At 29.9% G+C, this 23,015-nt stretch overlaps 1 protein-coding gene across 1 annotated transcript in view; it reads right to left on the reverse strand.

Moving 5' to 3' along the window:
- The window catches only part of LOC143050148 (dedicator of cytokinesis protein 4-like), a 108,633-nt gene that overhangs the window by 64,857 nt on the left and 20,761 nt on the right, over positions 1–23,015 (reverse strand). Inside the window, exons 7-15 of the mRNA XM_076223800.1 lie at positions 18,266–18,386; positions 16,425–16,591; positions 14,838–14,919; positions 14,385–14,445; positions 13,262–13,330; positions 10,140–10,209; positions 8,939–9,093; positions 3,065–3,196; positions 183–307 (exon numbers count right to left, since the gene is read on the reverse strand). Of these exons, the coding sequence (XP_076079915.1) occupies positions 183–307; positions 3,065–3,196; positions 8,939–9,093; positions 10,140–10,209; positions 13,262–13,330; positions 14,385–14,445; positions 14,838–14,919; positions 16,425–16,591; positions 18,266–18,386 (982 nt within the window). The remainder of the gene's footprint in view (positions 1–182; positions 308–3,064; positions 3,197–8,938; positions 9,094–10,139; positions 10,210–13,261; positions 13,331–14,384; positions 14,446–14,837; positions 14,920–16,424; positions 16,592–18,265; positions 18,387–23,015) is intronic.

Genomic DNA, 23,015 nt, shown 5'->3' on the forward strand with positions numbered 1-23,015 from the left:
ATTACTTGTATATTTATGAAGAACAGATGTCGAGATATAGATGTTTTGTGACTACAAAAACACAGGGTAAACATTTTATCACAATTCAAAAACAGTTCTACTTTTGAATAAACTAATATTACAAAAGCTCCAAAATGATGCTTATTTCCAATAAAGTTTAATCTTGTTCTTCATACACTTACCTCAACTACTTTTCCTTTAGAATTATAAACTGTTACAACTACTTCAACATTCTTTTGAGATTTTTTATTTCCTCTTTCAAACTGAGCTTCTGACAAGGTCAAATAGATGTCATTTCTTACCTCCCCTGAAACAATAGTAAAACACTGTCAGTAACATGTGAAACCTGTTATGGTACATCACTGTAATGAATGATTCCTGTTGAATTAATACAAGTACATAAATTCCATTCCCTTTGAAGTATTTCGAATGGTGAGTCAAACTCTCAAATTTGATTTAACTGATGCACATTTACATGTAATTGTTCATCCAGGGAGCTTAAATTAAAAGACTTTGATATGAGAAATGTGTGTTGGAATTCATGATGAGCTATATAATCAAAAGGGGTTTGAAAAATAGTTGAAACTATCTAGGATCAACTTAGCTTTAGATGATAGATTTCTTTATTTATTCTTAATTTCAAAAGACAATTTTAATATCTTAAGTTAGGTAAATATAACACAGGTATTCAAACGAAACTTTCAACAAAATGCTTTTTATAAAGAAGTGAAAACAACAATAAAAGTTTATGTGAGACATTCTTACACTCTAACACAATTACAGGGGTTGGGATGTCTATAAAGCATTAATTACCAAATCATGCACACAATGCATTTCCTACCATTTATTACAATCCAATGTCATGCTTCATCAAATTTACAAGACAACGATTTCTTTTAAGGAAGCAACCACTGAACTTCAAGGGCAGTAATAGTTTTTTGTTCAAGCCAGAATTTTTTTAGGGGGGCATATTGCAAACATTTGTGAAAAAACATAACCACCCCCCTTGAAGTTAATAAGTCATTCCCCCAATATTTATCTCCCTTTGTGTTCTGTTATTAATTAAACTTAAAAGCTTTAATTTTCAAATTTTTACACTGGTCTATTTGAATCCATATATTTTTGTTTCCTTTACATTGCTGATAGTTTTTCCTGTTTATTTTGTATATGAAATGAACAATTAAGTTAACTTATACACTCTTTCAAACATGCTAATAATACAAAGATTGCAAAGGTTAAATATAAATACAATAACAAACACATAACTTGTTACAAAGAAACACATATACATTTACTGTGATTTACATCTACATCACGGTTGAAAGGTCACAGAGGTCACAACACCAAAACACCTATAACTTGCATTGAAAAAAAGTAAAATAATCACATTGTTACAAAATAATCTGCAGTAAATGTAATAAGATATTTCAGTTGTTCTACATTTTTCTGTGAAGCAAAAACCCCCAAAAAGCAAGGATGAAACAATTGAGGAAAAATCCAGCAAAAACAAAAGTAGGATGTAGGCTGACCATACAAGAATTTCCAACATAAATAATATGTCTGTTGTACCATTACTAAAGTTTAACAAAAACAACCAATGATGAAATAAGCATGATCAAAACTTAAACAGGAAGTGCAAAATTTTACTTCCTCTTAGAGTAGTCTGTGTAAATAGATATAAGAAGATGTAATATGAGTGCCAATGAGACAACTCTCCATCCAAGTCACAATTTGTAAAAGTAAACAATTATGTGTAAGTTCCTTTTGTTTCTGTCAAATAGTGTAGGAGTAACTGCAGGTTATCAAGTGTTACAAAGATGGCGGACAATAGCATTCAGTTGAAGATTAAAGATAGTGTTTCTTATGTATTAACTGTGTAAATTTAAGACCCTATATTTTCAGATAAATATAATAATGATAAAATCTTGATTATCCTAGTTTTTCTTGTGAAATCTTTATCCATAAATTCAATAATATTTGGGACTGTGATTTTATTCTCACAAAGTTTGAGTCAATCTTAAAGTATAGATTTTATTTTGCTATTTTGCCACCAACTACCTTTTTTTCCAATGTTGATCAACAAAAACAGACTAATCTAGTTTTGAAATGAACACATAACTACATATCATTTCAATACTAACCAGTACGAGTGAATTTTAATTCAAGACAGTCAAATCATAAAATAGACTATAATTAACTAATTTCAGCATTCCAAAGTAAGGTGCCTTCTCTTTCGTCTACTCAAAAACCTAAGGTAACTTGTAACTGTTTCATCAAAAACAAGGAATGAATATGAAAAACTAAAATAACATTATTCTTTATCAAAACTGTCAAATTACCCCTGATCACTGTGTCCACATAGAATGCTTTAAAAAATAAATTCAAGATTATTTAATAATTATGTAGCAGCGGAAATAACATTTTGTGTAATACCTAGGTCTCAGCCTTTTCAATAAGTTATGAATAACTCTATGAAATAAAACATACATGAATGCAATGTACAAATGAATGAATGAACTCTACAACCAACTTATACCAAATATGTGTTAATGTTCATTTGATTTGTTTAATACAGGGATTTTGAGCACATAATCCTTTCTTTTCCATTGAATGTTTAAATGAAAGTACAAAAGTACATGATTGAATGAATGAATGAATGAATGAATGAATAAATGAATAAATGGAACAAATCAATGAACAAATCAACAAAAGAATATACAAATGAACAAATGAACAAAATAATGTATGAATGAATGAATGAAAGAAAGAAAGAAAAAACAAATGAATGAATGAACTAACTAATGTACAGTTCAAATGTTATACTTGAACCATAAAAAAACAACAGATGAAAGATTCTCCTACCTTATCTACATTTTATTCCTTAAATAACAGCCATAGATGAAAAATACTGGATGATAAATGTAAATATGATAAATGAAAGATTTCAAAATTGGTTTGACTGAATGAAATTTATATATACAGCATACAATCTTCTAAGAAAGGGGAAAAAAAATGAGTCAAAGGAATGCACCATCTTTGATTTAACATTGAAAAATTCATTTACCTGGATTAATGACATCAAACTGGCTAAGCTTTGGTATAATGGTGATATCTTTTGTAAACAGTACTGGGTAATCTGTTTTTACTGACTGAAGGTCACCATCATAGACAGACACATCAAAGGTCAAGGACATTCCTTCAAGTAAAATCAAAACTTCATTTTATCATACAAGCTAAAAATAAAAAGAAAGGGGATAGTTTTGGTTTCTCTCAATTACCATTTTGGTTCTGTAAGCTCCAAATTAATTTTTAAAGTATTTTTTCATTGGAATACTTTTTTTGCAAACCACCATTGTAGCATTATCATGATTGCAAAATGGTGATCAAGAAATCAGATCTCAATAAAATGACAGAAATTATTTCTGTAAATAAATAAAAAATTGTCCTGAATCCCCATCTGTTGTTTAGGACTTTAGATTTCAGATTTGGTCATGTGTGGCAAATATGATCATTTAAGGAGGTTGAAAAATTCAAAGATGACTCACAAACATTGCGTCAGTTGACAGGTTTGAATTACAATATATTTACAAGTTTTTACAGACATTTATTATGACTATTGTTGATAAATAGACACTAATGTGAGATTCATTATTGCCATTATAGGAAGTACTGCATACAAATAATCCAATCACCAGAAGAAGCAAACACAGAAACATTTCAATCTGTTCAAGATGGTAAATTTGTTTGAAGAAATTGAAAAATTGCAAAAGATAGAATTTGGGTTGAGCAGCATGTATAATATTTGAACTAGATTACACTTTAAAAAAAAACTATATATTTTAGGAAGGAAACCTTGAATACTCTTTTTTTGCCTTATCATAAAGACAGAGAAATTTCAATCTAATAGGATTGTAAGGATGCTTTCTTCTTAACATTAATGACTTGTCTATAGCAGTTGGATTAAGTATCTGACATGTAAAAAACTTTGATTGGATGAAACTGCATATAGAGAAACAATTGTTGCCCATATATTGTTGTTAAGTATCTGACATGTAAAAAACTTTGATTGGATGAAACTGCATATAGAGAAACAATTGTTGTCCATTATATTGTTGTTAAGTATCTGACATGTAAAAAACTTTGATTGGATGAAACTGCATATAGAGAAACAATTGTTGCCCATATATTGTTGTTAAGTATCTGACATGTAAAAAACTTTGATTGGATGAAACTGCATATAGAGAAACAATTGTTGCCCATATATTGTTGTTAAGTATCTGACATGTAAAAAACTTTGATTGGATGAAACTGCATATAGAGAAACAATTGTTGCCCATTATATTGTTGTTAAGTATCTGACATGTAAAAAACTTTGATTGGATGAAACTGCATATAGAGAAACAATTGTTGCCCATTATATTGTTGTTAAGTATCTGACATGTAAAAAACTTTGATTGGATGAAACTGCATATAGAGAAACAATTGTTGCCCATTATATTGTTGTTAAGTATCTGACATGTAAAAAACTTTGATTGGATGAAACTGCATATAGAGAAACAATTGTTGCCCATTATATTGTTGTTAAGTATCTGACATGTAAAAAACTTTGATTGGATGAAACTGCATATAGAGAAACAATTGTTGTCCATATATTGTTGTTAAGTATCTGATATGTTAAAAACTTTGATTGGATGAAACTGCATATAGAGAAACAATTGTTGCCCATTATATTGTTGTTAAGTATCTGATATGTTAAAAACTTTGATTGGATGAAACTGCATATAGAGAAACAATTGTTGCCCATTATATTGTTGTTAAGTATCTGATATGTTAAAAACTTTGATTGGATGAAACTGCATATAGAGAAACAATTGTTGCCCATTATATTGTTGTTAAGTATCTGACATGTAAAAAACTTTGATTGGATGAAACTGCATATAGAGAAACAATTGTTGCCCATTATATTGTTGTTAAGTATCTGACATGTAAAAAACTTTGATTGGATGAAACTTCATATAGAGAAACAATTGTTGTCCATTATATTGTTGTTAAGTATCTGACATGTAAAAAACTTTGATTGGATGAAACTGCATATAGAGAAACAATTGTTGCCCATATATTGTTGTTAAGTATCTGACATGTAAAAAACTTTGATTGGATGAAACTTCATATAGAGAAACAATTGTTGTCCATTATATTGTTGTTAAGTATCTGACATGTAAAAAACTTTGATTGGATGAAACTGCATATAGAGAAACAATTGTTGTCCATTATATTGTTGTTAAGTATCTGACATGTAAAAAACTTTGATTGGATGAAACTGCATATAGAGAAACAATTGTTGCCCATTATATTGTTGTTAAGTATCTGACATGTAAAAAACTTTGATTGGATGAAACTGCATATAGAGAAACAATTGTTGCCCATTATATTGTTGTTAAGTATCTGACATGTAAAAAACTTTGATTGGATGAAACTGCATATAGAGAAACAATTGTTGCCCATATATTGTTGTTAAGTATCTGACATGTAAAAAACTTTGATTGGATGAAACTTCATATAGAGAAACAATTGTTGCCCATTATATTGTTGTTAAGTATCTGACATGTAAAAAACTTTGATTGGATGAAACTGCATATAGAGAAACAATTGTTGTCCATTATATTGTTGTTAAGTATCTGACATGTAAAAAACTTTGATTGGATGAAACTTCATATAGAGAAACAATTGTTGCCCATTATATTGTTGTTAAGTATCTGATATGTTAAAAACTTTGATTGGATGAAACTGCATATAGAGAAACAATTGTTGTCCATTATATTGTTGTTAAGTATCTGACATGTAAAAAACTTTGATTGGATGAAACTTCATATAGAGAAACAATTGTTGTCCATTATATTGTTGTTAAGTATCTGACATGTAAAAAACTTTGATTGGATGAAACTGCATATAGAGAAACAATTGTTGTCCATTATATTGTTGTTAAGTATCTGACATGTAAAAAACTTTGATTGGATGAAACTGCATATAGAGAAACAATTGTTGTCCATTATATTGTTGTTAAGTATCTGACATGTAAAAAACTTTGATTGGATGAAACTTCATATAGAGAAACAATTGTTGTCCATTATATTGTTGTTAAGTATCTGACATGTAAAAAACTTTGATTGGATGAAACTTCATATAGAGAAACAATTGTTGTCCATTATATTGTTGTTAAGTATCTGACATGTAAAAAACTTTGATTGGATGAAACTTCATATAGAGAAACAATTGTTGTCCATATATTGTTGTTAAGTATCTACTGTATTGTTGTTTGAATATCGATTGTTTTATTATCTACTGTAGTGTTGTTTGAGTACCTCTTATATTATTGTTTTATTATCTACTGTAGTTTTGTTTGAGTACCTCTCACATTGTTGTTTTATTATCTACTGTAGTTTTGTTTGAGTACCTCTCATATTGTTGTTTTAATATCTACTGTAGTGTATCTACTGTAGTGTTGTTTGAGTACCTCTCATATTGTTGTTTTATTATCTACTGTAGTGTTGTTTGAGTACCTCTCATATTGTCGTTTTATTATCTACTGTAGTGTTGTTTGAGTACCTCTCATATTGTCGTTTTATTATCTACTGTAGTGTTGTTTGAGTACCTCTCATATTGTTGTTATATTATCTACTGTAGTGTTGTTTGAGTACCTCTCATATTGTTGTTTTATTATCTACTGTAGTGTTGTTTGAATATCGATTGTTTTATTATCTACTGTAGTGTTGTTTGAGTACCTCTTATATTATTGTTTTATTATCTACTGTAGTTTTGTTTGAGTACCTCTCACATTGTTGTTTTATTATCTACTGTAGTTTTGTTTGAGTACCTCTCATATTGTTGTTTTAATATCTACTGTAGTGTTGTTTGAGTACCTCTCATATTGTTGTTTTATTATCTACTGTAGTTTTGTTTGAGTACCTCTCATATTGTTGTTTTAATATCTACTGTAGTGTTGTTTGAGTACCTCTCATATTGTTGTTTTATTATCTACTGTAGTGTTGTTTGAGTACCTCTCATATTGTTGTTTTAATATCTACTGTAGTGTTGTTTGAGTACCTCTCATATTGTTGTTTTATTATCTACTGTAGTGTTGTTTGAGTACCTCTCATATTGTTGTTTTATTATCTACTGTAGTGTTGTTTGAGTACCTCTCATATTGTTGTTTTATTATCTACTGTAGTTTTGTTTGAGTACCTCTCATATTGTTGTTTTAATATCTACTGTAGTGTATCTACTGTAGTGTTGTTGGAGTACCTCTCATATTGTTGTTTTATTATCTACTGTAGTGTTGTTTGAGTACCTCTCATATTGTTGTTTTATTATCTACTGTAGTGTTGTTTGAGTACCTCTCATATTGTTGTTATATTATCTACTGTAGTGTTGTTTGAGTACCTCTCATATTGTTGTTTTATTATCTACTGTAGTGTTGTTTGAATATCGATTGTTTTATTATCTACTGTAGTGTTGTTTGAGTACCTCTTATATTATTGTTTTATTATCTACTGTAGTTTTGTTTGAGTACCTCTCACATTGTTGTTTTATTATCTACTGTAGTTTTGTTTGAGTACCTCTCATATTGTTGTTTTAATATCTACTGTAGTGTTGTTTGAGTACCTCTCATATTGTTGTTTTATTATCTACTGTAGTTTTGTTTGAGTACCTCTCATATTGTTGTTTTAATATCTACTGTAGTGTTGTTTGAGTACCTCTCATATTGTTGTTTTATTATCTACTGTAGTGTTGTTTGAGTACCTCTCATATTGTTGTTTTAATATCTACTGTAGTGTTGTTTGAGTACCTCTCATATTGTTGTTTTAATATCTACTGTAGTGTTGTTTGAGTACCTCTCATATTGTTGTTTTATTATCTACTGTAGTGTTGTTTGAGTACCTCTCATATTGTTGTTTTAATATCTACTGTAGTGTATCTACTGTAGTGTTGTTTGAGTACCTCTCATATTGTTGTTTTATTATCTACTGTAGTGTTGTTTGAGTACCTCTCATATTGTCGTTTTATTATCTACTGTAGTGTTGTTTGAGTACCTCTCATATTGTCGTTTTATTATCTACTGTAGTGTTGTTTGAGTACCTCTCATATTGTTGTTATATTATCTACTGTAGTGTTGTTTGAGTACCTCTCATATTGTTGTTTTATTATCTACTGTAGTGTTGTTTGAGTACCTCTCATATTGTTGTTTTATTATCTACTGTAGTGTTGTTTGAGTACCTCTCATATTGTTGTTTTAATATCTACTGTAGTGTTGTTTGAGTACCTCTCATATTGTTGTTTTATTATCTACTGTAGTGTTGTTTGAGTACCTCTCATATTGTTGTTTTATTATCTACTGTAGTGTTGTTTGAGTACCTCTCATATTGTTGTTTTAATATCTACTGTAGTGTTGTTTGAGTACCTCTCATATTGTTGTTTTATTATCTACTGTAGTGTTGTTTGAGTACCTCTCATATTGTTGTTTTAATATCTACTGTAGTGTTGTTTGAGTACCTCTCATATTGTTGTTTTATTATCTACTGTAGTGTTGTTTGAGTACCTCTCATATTGTTGTTTTATTATCTACTGTAGTTTTGTTTGAGTACCTCCCATATTGTTGTTTTAATATCTACTGTAGTGTTGTTTGAGTACCTCTCATATTGTTGTTTTATTATCTACTGTATTGTTGTTTGAGTACCTCTCATATTGTTGTTTTAAAAGTATCAAGCATACAGTTCTTTTTAGAAGTATCTACCATACTATTGTTTTAGTATCTAACATACTGTCTATCTAGTAAATATCCTATTCAAAAGCAAGCTTTCTTAAAAAATAGATCTTTGTGACTCTAGCTGTTAAATAAGTAGATATAGTAAGAGTAGCTTCATTAGTTGACAAAACCTACCCACGTTACCTCCTGTTTTACTCAGTGCTGAACTGCTACCTAACTTTGCACTACTACCTATATTAGCACCGACACCAGAAGAAACACCTGGATTGCTCAATTTTTTAATCAGATCTTTATGTAATTCTGGAAAAGTTCCCTCATTTTCTATACAACTGAAATATAGAAGAAACTATCAATAAAATATTCATTTAAGCGATTAAGGTATGTAGTATCTCACTTTACAGAAATATTGTAAAAAGAGTTTTTCTGAAACTGAAGTCATTTATATTTTAAGAATGAAATAAGTTACATTTCTCAAAATTGGGAAATCTGAGAGATAAATTAGGCTTACACTAGAAAAGTTATAAAACAAAAAAATCAAACTTAAGGTAAAAGCTATTGTGTGAGTGGTTACTCAGTTATCATACTGTGACAGGATTGCCTCTCTTAGAAAATGCGGTAGATACTTTAAATAGTCACTTGTAAGCGGATGAGCTAAGGAAGTACTTCTTAACATGCTGCCTTGTAATACAGAGGTTGGAGACAAGTGATTTTGTAAGAAGAATTATGCTGTCTAGTTACATACATTAAGCTTAATTTTGCATAATAAATGTAGCTGACATTATCTTATAACCAAATTTGTCTTCTTACACAAAAAATAGTTCACATCTCTGAAACTCTATCCTAGTGATATTCTACTGTTTTTAACTCTATCACACAATTTTCAATAGGGACAAGGAAATATGATTTGTTATTGGTATGACACTTAAAAATTATCATGACATGATAACAATATTCAAATTAATTGATTGGACAATAGATATCCCATTTTATCATAACACTCAAATAAAGAACCATTTGAGTGTTACCTAATTTTCTGAAATGGCTCTATAAAATTAAATTATGGTAATAGGTCTTGTGAAAACATAATAGAACTAAGGATTAAAATTCTAATTTCCTATTCATCAAAATCATAAAGTACCTTCTCAGTGGAGGATCAAAAAGAGGGGTGTGTGCCCCCACCCTATTTTTTTTTCACTATCAAGGCATTTGAATGTGGACATTTAGTTCAACCCACCCTTTATCCTGGGTTGGAAACCTCACCTTTTAAAAACGACTTGATCCTCCCTGCTTCTGCCAACTAAATCAGTAATAATGGGGTATAAAATTCCTGTGTTGGATTTCTAAAATGACTTAATGTGTATGAATATTTGATTACCTTGAAATATTAATTGTACAAAAGCAGGAATCCTCGTTCATCCCATTCTTAACCTCCTCTATACTTAATACTGAAAAAATAAAGTAGATCTGTATGAAATCAACAGAGAACTCTATGTGATAACAGCTGACAACTGAAAGAGGTACTTAATCAAAGCTTATGTGTATTTATTTTATGAACAAGAATAAAGTGTATACACCTTTTTTTTGTGTTGTAATTTTTCAATTTTTAGATAGATCAATATTATATAGACATTTTAACCAATTTCACAAAAAAATGAACAATTGACCAAATACATTTTCCTGCTTAAAGTAGAAGAAATTGTATGCTGACTGTTACTCCTTATATTTTCTTTTAGTATATTTAGTATTTGGGAGATCTGTTTGTACCCATTCTTCAATATTCCCAACCAAGGCCTGCTTCAGCAAAAACAATATCATTAATCTGCTTTTAGTGCCTCAGTGAACAGATTGTCTATTTAGTTTGTTAACATCCATCTGTACAAATCACACCAGTTTTTAAATCAGTTGCAAAAATACCAAGGAATATTTTATTGCTGGTATGCTATTTGTATTTACTTAGTAAAGCAGGATTTGCTTGCCCTTCTGAGGCACTTAGGTTATATCGTCTAATGAGTTTGAATACCTCTTTGGTATCTTTCACCTCTCTTTAAAGAGGTTTGAGGTTCACTGTTTAAATTTAGGTTATATCGTCTAATGAATCAGACTGTATGATATTGTATGTACATCTTTAAAGAGGTTTGAGGTTCACTGTTTAAACTTAGGTTGTATCGTCTAATGAATCAGACTGTATGATATTGTATGTACATCTTTAAAGAGGTTTGAGGTTCACTGTTTAAACTTAGGTTGTATCGTCTAATGAATCAGACTGTATGATATTGTATGTACATCTTTAAAGAGGTTTGAGGTTCACTGTTTAAACTTAGGTTGTATCGTCTAATGAATCAGACTGTATGATATTGTATGTACATCTTTAAAGAGGTTTGAGGTTCACTGTTTAAACTTAGGTTGTATCGTCTAATGAATCAGACTGTATGATATTGTATGTACATCTTTAAAGAGGTTTGAGGTTCACTGTTTAAATTTAGGTTATATCGTCTAATGAATCCGACTGTATGATATTGTATGTACATCTTTAAAGAGGTTTGAGGTTCACTGTTTAAACTTAGGTTATATCATCTAATGAATCAGACTGTCTGATATTGTATGTACATCTTTAAAGAGGTTTGAGGTTCACTGTTTAAACTTAGGTTGTATCGTCTAATGAATCAGACTGTCTGATATTGTATGTACATCTTTAAAGAGGTTTGAGGTTCACTGTTTAAACTTAGGTTGTATCGTCTAATGAATCAGACTGTCTGATATTGTATGTACATCTTTAAAGAGGTTTGAGGTTCACTGTTTAAACTTAGGTTATATCGTCTAATGAATCAGACTGTCTGATATTGTATGTACATCTTTAAAGAGGTTTGAGGTTCACTGTTTAAACTTAGGTTGTATCGTCTAATGAATCAGACTGTCTGATATTGTATGTACATCTTTAACAGGGCTCACACTACTTCAGAATTATAGGGAGAAGTGACTTCGCTTTTTGAAACTGATAGGGAGAAGTGGTGAGATTTGAAAGAGAAGTGCTCATTCGCGCGGTGCGCTACAATATTTCGATTTTACAATAGTATAAAGGGCAATATGTAAATAATGTTCTTTTTATATTGTTCAATTCATATCTGAGTAAAAAAATTACAATTAAAGTAACATTTGAAATTAAAAGTTGTTTAAGTTTTACTAAGGTTCTTGTGAGAAACTACCAACTAAATATATATCTAGCACTAAAAAAAAAATATTTTAAAAAATGTAAAGAAATTATAATATATCAATTACAATTTAATTTGAAATTATCTTGTGTATGAAATTCTGTGTTTCTCATAAAAAAATATATAAGTTATTAATCTGGGCCATAATATATTGATATTAGTATAATTGTCTCAGAGTTAAGCAACTTTAATCAATAGTTTGAAACAATCCATAAAAAATATCGGGAATTATATACACCAATCAATTAGATGTAACCAAAAGTCTCTTAATGCGTGTGGAATACGTAATTTTTCCCTTTGATATCAATATTCTTCTGTCAGCTATTCCATCCGTGCGTCCGTAGTTATTATTGTAAAAGTACGGATTTCGGTAATAGCTGGTCCGGTTCAGATCCATAGTTTAGAAATCGGTCAATGGCGGACGAATGCAAGAAAATTTACAAAAATAAACGATGTTTGACAAGTTATTTGGAAAGGATCATGACGTTTTTAATGCAATAAATGGATTAAACATTTACTGGAGGGAACTTTTATCACGTTTAATGAAGTAACAAACTTATTTTGCCGCCGAAATTTAGGTTGATGTACGTCTTCGAGTATAAACAAGCACCAGAACTTGCCGAAATGCACGAAGTGATAAAAAGTTGTATTTTTATCAAATAACCTGCTACACACTGCGAAGACAATGCTTCAACCTCTTTTCTAAAGATAATGAATCGTTTATGTCTGAATTTCTTTAATTATCAATAAAAAATTGATGTTTCATCAACTTGGTAAAATTGAAAATGTCCGATGACGGAAGCGACTGAAAGCAAGTATCGTCATGGACAGGGCGACTTGTTTTCGCTTTTGGGGGTCGGGAAAAGCGAAGTGACGGTCGGGAAGGCGACTTCTTCGCCCAAGTTGCCTGGTAGCGTGAGCCCTGCTTTAAAGAGGTTTGAGGTTCACTGTTTAAACTTAGGTTGTATCGTCTAATGAATCAGACTGTATGATATTGTATGTACATCTTTAAAGAGGTTTGAGGTTCACTGTTTAAACTTAGGTTATATCGTCTAATGAATCAGACTGTCTGATATTGTATGTACATCTTTAAAGAGGTTTGAGGTTCACGGTTTAAACTTAGGTTGTATCGTCTAATGAATCAGACTGTCTGATATTGTATGTACATCTTTAAAGAGGTTTGAGGTTCACTGTTTAAACTTAGGTTGTATCGTCTAATGAATCAGACTGTCTGATATTGTATGTACATCTTTAAAGTTGAGTTATTCAGTACAAACATATAAATTACCTCCTACACCAAAGGGTCTTCTGTATGGACGTGTTGGAGACTTCTTTGAATTGTCAGAAAACATACGGCCTAAAATAATATACAGTTATATATGAGTTTAAACGTTTTTTGTCTGCATAAACAATAGCAACTATCAAGTTCATCATCAAAATAGTCCATATATTTAGACAATATACGTATATTGTTTTTATATTGAAATCGATAAAAAAATAAAAAAATAATAAAAATATGAAACAAATATTATTAAAAAAAAGTGTTTGGAATTTCCTACTTGGGGTACTATTTTGGGGTATTTCCCTATGAGCGTAGTCTAGGCAGTAAGACATTGACAATTTAAGGAATTAGAAAGGGAAAATGAATTTAATTAATAACATTTGATAAACATGGTATATAAATTACAAATTTGAAGACATAACAAGTTTAAATTCATAAAAGTTTGACCATTGTTACTACACGTTGTCATGGTTGTGACGTGACGTTGTATATATAAGTAGGCGGGGCTTATAGGTGAGTTGAGGTCATTTAAGGAATGCCTGTAATATTTTTTCTGTCTATGAAGAAATAACATTAAAAATTTGGTGCACACTGAATATCGAGCGTAGCGAGTTATTTAACAGTGTGCACCATATTTTTTATGTTATTTCGAATAGACAGAAAAAATATTACAGTCATTTCTTATAATTTAATTCTAAATTCCATTTTAAACCGTAGAAAACCATGAAAAAACGTTGATGACGTCACGGTCACATGACTAAATTATGTCTATTGGCTCATAACAAAATAAGGTCAGCCAATCAGAAGACGCGTTACATCCAAAATTAAATTATTGACATATAAAGCTAACGTTTATACGTATAGCTTTATCTGTATAGTAAAATAGCTAATTGCAGTATAATTTATAATACATATTTGATATAAAATAAGCAATGTGTATAAGTTCCATAACATTTGCTTAAGCTAAACCAATTTTGTGACAGAGGTACAGATGGAAAAGAGTAACACTTAATACCCCATAAAAATAGTACCTTGACTTCTTTTAATATTATAAGATTCTGATAACAGAAACAACTGACCACCTTAGAAACCCAATATAGCATTAAATGATCTGTTAATGACTACTTACCAATTCTGTAAATTCTAACAACTATAAACAAATACTTCTGATATTCATCAAGTGGTAATTCCTGAAATTAAAGGAGTTAATATTCAGATTTTTCTGTTTACGATCCAACCAATCCAGTAGCTTATTCAAATAAAAAAAAAAAATTTGAAGATTTAATTTATGTTAAACATTGTAGTTTTAAAACACTTCTTAGCAGCAAAACATGAAATCATTACATACAATAATAGAGCATAGACTTCTAAATATTCATCTGCTTAAGAAAATAATTAAATTTAGCTTGAAAGTACTTTTTTAACATAAGAATATCTAATGATATACTTTTTTGGTGTACTTGATTTGCTGTCTCATTGATGTACACCTAACATCTCCTTTTTCACAGTAATGATATTATTTAATAATCATGTATGATAATAATTATATTATATAAAAATATGAAAAAAATTGTGTACTTACAGTAAAGAGACCAAAACAATTATCAAGTTTTTCTGGTTTCATTGGAGCACCATTTTTGTTCATTCTAATTATAAACTGTTCACTACAAGAAACAATTGTATAAATGGAACATTTGGTTATATTTGTTTATAATACTGTCATTATATTGGAATAACCTAGAATTGTCTCAATAAACCAAAATATCAAATTGACTTTGGTTAAAATACTTAAATTGACCCAAACAATTATAAAGATTTATTTGATAACATTTTTATTTGTTCTTTTTAAAGTTAAAAAAAAAGCAGCAAAATATTTTTCAAAACAATAAATTTATACCTCAAATTACCATAAATTTAGAAATTTTGGGGTACGGATATTTCGGCGGTTTTCTCTCGAAAAGCATGTGTTTCATTTTGGTGTATGTAATTTTGGTGCTTCGTCCAATTGATATGTTTAATTTGGAACAACAGTGGTGAGCAAGTTCATTCCTTTTTGTCTTTATTTACCCGTCTATTGAAAAACTATCATTGTCAGACATTGAATTTCTCAAACTAGAAACAGATACAGATGCAATTGCAAATAATTCTGTATATAGTGGTTCAAAGCTAATAATATCTTAAACGTTAAAGTCACTTTTTAAATAGATTATTTGAAATAAATTTTAATCATGTTATCTATAGCGGTACATGTTAATCTATTGATGATTTAAAAGGATTTAAATTTTAATCCGTATGCCTCTGGTAGTACATATTAATTAACTGAAGATAAAGGATTACAAAGAGTTTTGATATTCTTAGTGTCAATAATGGGGTCTTACCTGGCATATTTATGACATGTGTGAATAAAAATTCATGTTGTGTTTTCTTAACAATTTCAGAAAATTAACAATTAAGTAAAAATTGCATAGTGCTTTTGGTGAAGGATACCAGGTTTTTATTTGCAGAATTGGCTATATGTATAGAATTGTAGGAATCATACAGAAGATATAATAACATAAAATATATTTCCCAACAATTATCATTACGATATTGTCGTACCGGTATGCAATTTTGACGTTTCAATTTTTTGTGTTTGCTTTATTTTCATGTGTTTAAATTTGGCACTTTCATCGGAGGCACCACAGAAACCAAAATAAAACTACAACCAAAATAACCCAATTTACGGTAAAGCTGAAAGAGATTTTGAGATCAATTATATCCATCATCTGTTTTCTTAACAAATATCTATGGTTAAACTCACTATTATTATTAGAAATTACAATGATCTGCAGCAGTTGAACTCTGTTGTTGGGTTACTGTCTTATTGATATATACACAACAATTACTTTCATTCATAAAAATCACAAGTAGATCAATGCTTCTGTAACTATTGTGTAATGAGCACCAAACCTTTGACTTTCTTGTTTGGATTGTTTTAGATGTGTCATTTCAGGGCCTTTTATCGTTTACTATGTGGTATGGGAAAAGCTCATTGTTGAAGGCCTTCTGTGACCTATAGTAGTTAACTTCTACTACATTTGGTCTATGGTAGATAATTGTCACATTGGCAATCATACCACATCTTCTTATTTTCATATTAACCTCATATCCAGAGAATTAAAAATCTTACCTAACAAATTTCTGATCTCTGTTGTCATAAACACTCATCACTATCTGAGATTCATCACCAACATTACACTGAGATACTTTCAAATTCACCAAAACATTAAAAACAATATCTGTATCTTTTGGAGTATTGACAGAAACTGATTTGTGTCTTTTCTTGGAGTATTTTGGCTACAAATACATAGAAATTGTAAATAATATGTGCTATAAATTACAACTTTAAACATTTTGAAAATATATCATACCAACAAGAGAGCACCTACTGAAATGGCATGTCATCTTAAGTTTTCATAACTGAATAGTAAGTTGTCAAGTAAAGGACATGCCATCATCTGGGAACTTTCTGTATGTTCATGGTAGGCCTTTCTACAAAATTACCAATATATGTACCATAAACATACATTGATCAGTCCATCTAAATGTATTTTGATATCCTTTACTGTAGGGGTCCCAACATTACTATTTACTACAAGTATCACATTAACCTTTAAACACTATCAAAGTTCTATGATAATGAGGCCATAGTCATATATGAACCAGGTCAAACAATCATGTACACCTTCCAATTATTCTATACACCAAATATAGTTGACCTGTTGCTTGTTGTATCTGATAAACTGACAAAATAACGAATACTTATCATTGACCATGAAAATGAGGTCAAGGTCAGAAAATACTGTCAGACAGACATGTACACCTTATATATGTCCCATACACCAAATATACCTACTGCTTAAAGTACATTTGTAGCTAAAAAAAACAGATCAAAACACAAAAACTTAACATTGACCAAAACCATGAAAATGAGGTCAAGGTCAGATAAAGTCTGCCATAATAGTATGAACCCCTTACAGGCATTCCATACACCATATATATTTGACCTATTGCTTATAGTTTCTGACAAATCAACCTTATCATGTACCATTTAACCTTGATCAATGATCCATGAAATGAGGTCATGGTCAGATGTATGCGCTGCAAGGAACCTATACACCAAATAAAGTTATCCTATTACTGATCAAATATTAATTGAACCATGAAAATGAGGTCAAGGACAATGGACATATAACAGACAAAACTTTGTAACATGAGGTATCTGTATACTAGGTATAAACAAGAATGTGACCCTAAGTACAAGGATGCCCCATCCACACTATCATTTTCTATGTTCAGTGGACAGTGAAAATGGGGTAAAATCTCTAATTTGACATTAAAATTAGAAAGATCATACCATAAGGAACATGTGTACTAAGTTTCAAGTTGATTGGACTTCAACTTCATCAAAAACTACCTTGACCAAAAGCTTTAACCTGAAGCGGGACGGACAGACGGACAGATGGAACAGACACACAGACCAGAAAACATAATGCCAATAAATGGGGCATAAAAATCCAGGTCTTTTTCTGAAGTATTAAGCGTACAAATCAAATCACAGGACTAATATACAAACACTAGGTAGCCTAAGAAAATAATGTTTGTACAATATTTTTTATAGAAACTTCCTTTAGTTAGATTTTGTGGTAAACAATAATTTTTGAACTTTCATATTAAAAAAAAATCCCTATTCTAAGTTTTAATTGGTCCATTATTTCTTAAAGTTTAACCTCTGTACACTTAACACTACTTTCAATATTGGCATGTTATAACAAATTCAGTGAACATGAACCATGTAACAAGGTATCAATTTACTTAATAACAACAACCTATCACGATATACTCAAAAGGAACAGTTTCAACTTGTATGATATAACTTTGACATGCTATAGTTCCCTCACCTGTGAAGTTTTGGGATTTTCTGCACTTTAACTTGTGTGATATGACTTGACAAAACTATAGTGCCCTCACCTGTGAAGATTTGGCATTTTCTGCACTTTGTAAGTGAACCCTGTATAACCTGACAATACTACATCTATCAACATCCACCTGTTCTCCATCAACTCTTGGTATTAAGTCCATTCCCAATTGTCTGAAATGTCCAATTATTATAATCAATCAAAAACAATAATCAAATCAAAGAAATCCAGGCAATTCATTATATGAATCAGAAAGAAAAATTCCAACTTAAATAAAAAAAAAAGTTACAATATATGTCTATGAGATATAGAAATCAAATGTTGACTTTTTATTGGCAAAGTAAATAACATAAATATAGAGCTTGCAGAGAGTAAACCCAGTAAAAATGCATACAATAATGTCAATCTCAAACAAAATGCAGTTTATAATTTGACAAAATTGGCAAAATATAATAGATAAACTTAAGTCACTCAAACAAGAAATGTAGGTCAGTGTGACCCTAAGATATAGGACTGTTAAATGCTTTTTTTTTGTTCAATGTTCTGAAATTTCAATGATAACTTCTGTATTTTCATCTGTTTAACATAAAAGGGTCTAAGCTCAAAGGGATATAAGATGTTCTCTCAAGGTTGACCTTTTTACAAATTTCAGATATATTTCCAACAATATATCTATTTTGATGTTGTTGTTTTTTTAAATAAATTTAAGTATCATTTCAGGCTCCAACTAATTTTGTCTTCCAATCAGCCAATAACCAACCCAAAAATTATATTTTTACTAACAATGCAAGAGGTCAAAATTAATATGTGGAATGAACGATGTAACAACTTTTGATTTTTTTTTAACAAGAAAGTCAAAGTTACAACTCAAATGATGTTTATATCTTTTAACTACATTTTTTTTTCATTTTGAAATTACGATATCACTAGGTAAATGTCACCTCTAAAAGTATTGTTAATTGAATCTGAGACCAGTAGGGTGTGTTTCAATGAAAGGGATACTAATGCACAGATATCATGTTTACAAAAGAATTAATTGACATTAACAAAAAAGTTCACTTCTGTTTTCTTTAACAAGTAAAACTTCCTTTTTAAAAAGATGTACACTTGATTGGATACCTCTAGAATACTGAACTGACGACTAAAGATTCTCTTCCCTTTCCCATTTCTGGAGTATATATTTTGTTTGGTGTTACATAATTCTTTACCTATGGGAGGCTATGTCACCATTTATCAAGTTCTAGATCATTAAGTTTAAAAAAAAAAGTAATTTAAGCCCATTATATTTAACCATGTATCAAATATAGTATTACAGTTCACAAAGTTTGTCAAAATCCAGAGTAATCGTCGAATAAGTCATTCTATGTATATCTTATTACTTTTTAACAAAAAGCAATGTCTAACTATGTAAATGTATACTACCAGCACTTATTAATATGTAAATAAGCAGGTAAAACATTTTGATTATCAAATAATTCTTTTTTTTAAGAAATTACAACATTATTGGAAATAATTTCACATCAATTCTATAAAATGGTGAGATTTTGGCCAGATTTGTTCTATTTTGATCCACCTTTTCCATCTTATTTGTATATTATTTCATAGCTAAAAACTGATATAACATGTTTTATTAAACATCAGTTTTAGTTAAATATCCAAATTGTTATGGTAAAATTGGTTCAATGAACTGTCAATCAATTACCTGTAACTTTTATTATGCAATTTCGCTTAACTATAAAAGTACAGGTGCAATTACTGGGACTTTTAAAGAATAAAAGACAAGAGTTTCTAATCTATTAAACCACTGTTTACTAATTGGTACAAATATTAAAAGTTATACATTGTATAAATTATATATTGTGCACATGATAGGAAGAAAACTTTTGATTTATATTCCAGATCATCATTACAAAGAGAACAGATACATATGTTAACCTGGAAGACTTGTTATTTTATTCTTCTTATAGTTACTAGCTTTTGATCATAAACACGCTTCTGCCATATTGGTGTAAATCCAGGATAGTTTAAGAAAAATATTAAAATTTTAAAAACTTTGACCACAAAGTGAATGTAATGTTAACTGGCAGGAAAAGTCCATTGATAAGTAAAATATGGATAAACCGTTTTTTTTCTTTCAAAACCTACTTCTGGATACTATCATATGATCATAAACAAGCTCCTGTCCAAGTTTGGTAGAAATCCAGTATGGTTTAAGAAAGGTATTAAAATTTTAAATACTTTAACCACAGAGTGAATTTTTGTGGATGCCGCCGCCGCTGCCAACGTGCCTTTATTAATTTCAAGACATTTTTTTACTTATTTCTTAGTGAAATTTTCAAAATTCAATTACATTCACACAGTTCCAGAAAATTTATCCCAAAACTGGTTTTCTTTTGTGAATTGTCTTTAGAGATCAAAAACAAAAAGTAATTGGAAATTGTCCCCTAGTTCTGGACATTGACAGAAATAACCCATGTTATTGTCTGTCAGTAACAATCTCTATAATACTGCAGTCTGACAATTTTGTGAGTAAAAAAAAAAGATACTATCAACTTCATTCCAAGAACAACAAATTCCCCAAATAATGAAAACTTGATCACATGACAAAAAGTAACCTGTGATATGGTTCCAGACTTCTGACAAAAGCTTTAATATGTGTCAATGTTGTTTATCAAAACATAACACAAATATTTATAAAATGCAATCATTCCTATTTTTTCTAAAATAAAAAAAAAGGATGAATATAAAAGTACAAAGTCCTTTTTAAAACAAGATTGGCTAGTCAATGCTGTTTTATAATATAGGACATTGGATAATTTAAGTTTTAAGGCAGAGGGGGAAACATATGAAACATTGAGTGCAGAGACCTTCCAATGTTATTTCTATAACAGTACTTAAGCAATCAGGGAAGGAAGAACCAATTTTAAACCACTTACATCACAAATTCAACAGGGTGGACAATCCATCATTTTATGTACTTATGTTATCAGACATATTAGTATTAAGCTTATTTTACAAAGAAAATCTGAATTGTTGAATGAAAAGGCACTGGTTTCTTTCATATTTTTTGTAAAAAAAAAATCCTGTACGTCTGTTTTAATATTTGATTATTTACCAGTGCTATCCTGGTCTAGTATTTTGATCTTGTTTTTGATTTTCAATGAATTTTTTGTATTGAAAAGTATTAGGATATTATCACTATGTTACATTTAACATTATAATGAAAATACAAATAAGGAAGAATCTTTTTTTTTTTTTTTGTCATAAGGTCATCTTAAAATGAATAGAAACCATGAGAATTAGTAAATTGTTTGTACTACACTTTTGTGAGTCATTTTTTTAACAACTGTTAAATTTTTTAAAAGTTTTCAATGTGATACTATGTAATTACATTATGAATTAACTGTTTACTTGAGATGAATGAAAACAATGATCTATTAACCTAATGAATAATGACCTAGATTTTTCATCACCTGACTTAAATGAAACTTAAATTAATGACTTGTTTAACCACAAATTAACCACAAATTTATAAAAATTTTGATTGCTTCCTATCTGCAAAAGGGTTTTAGTGCATAGTCCTTTTAAAGTAAATCAAAAGAAGATTTGTGGTTTTTCTGTCCTTTTAGTACCCAAAAAAACTTTATATATACAATTGCCACTTTTTAAATAAGTACAAATCATTTATTGAATGAATCACTCTTAAATAAATATACTCCTCTTTAATAATAGCTGACTTTTTTTTTCATTATTACAATCAAAGAAAATTTTATCTGTTAATTTTCTTTATGTAACTGAACTATTATTCCATGGTCCTGATACAGGGGCGGATCCAGCCATTTTAAAAAGGGGGGTTCCTAACCCAGGACAAAGGGGGGGGGGGGGTTCCAATTACATGTCCCCATTCAAATGTATTGATCGTCCAAAAAAAGGGGGGGTTCCAACCCCCAGAACCCCCCCTCTGGATCCGCGCCTGTGATTTATCATTCTCATTCTCTCTGTCAAAAGTTTGTATTCTTTGTAATAATTCTCTTTCTAAGTTTATACCAATTTCTGGCGTCATATCCTTTAATTTCTAAGGTATCCATTACCCTCTTCTAAAATATCAATCTTACTCTTACTTTCAATTCCCAAGTCTACAAAATACCTCTCTAACATGCATACTTCCATAGTGAATGATATTACTCTCTCTGACCTCTCATTTCACAGTCTAAAAAACCCTCTACTAAGCCTTTTCATTTCCCACTCCAATAACAGCATTCTCTAAAAGTCATTTGTATCCCTCTTTTGGGACAATAGAACGAACAAAAGTTTAACTAGATTGACCAAGAGGAGGGATTCAGTGGAAAAGTTTCCTTTTGTTCGTAAATAAAATTTCATGGTTCTAAAATTCCATAAGTTGTTCTTTTCTTTAGCATGTTTAACAGTTTGGCAACATCAAGATCATAGGTCCAATTTCAATGTTAAATGTAAGCACTAGATAAGTATTGTGTATACTTCAAAAAAATTTACAAAAAGAAGTTCACAGTTGCATATTGTTCATTATTTAAGAAAACACATTAAAACATTGCTATGAAGGAACAGCAATTTGTCGTGACTTTTGCTATTCATTATTGACCTAAAAAGATTGCCGATGGAAATTTGGTTCCACATTGCTGAAGAGCTCTATTACTTAATACATTAAGGGTATGACTTATAAATATCACATTCAGTTAAGTGGTATGAGAGATATATAACAGGCTACAACCATAACATAATATTTTCTTTCTAACCAAAAATTTCTTCAATCTATTGATAATTTC

The sequence above is a fragment of the Mytilus galloprovincialis genome, chromosome 1, assembly GCF_965363235.1.
Source record: "Mytilus galloprovincialis chromosome 1, xbMytGall1.hap1.1, whole genome shotgun sequence".
Lineage (NCBI taxonomy): Eukaryota > Metazoa > Mollusca > Bivalvia > Mytilida > Mytilidae > Mytilus > Mytilus galloprovincialis.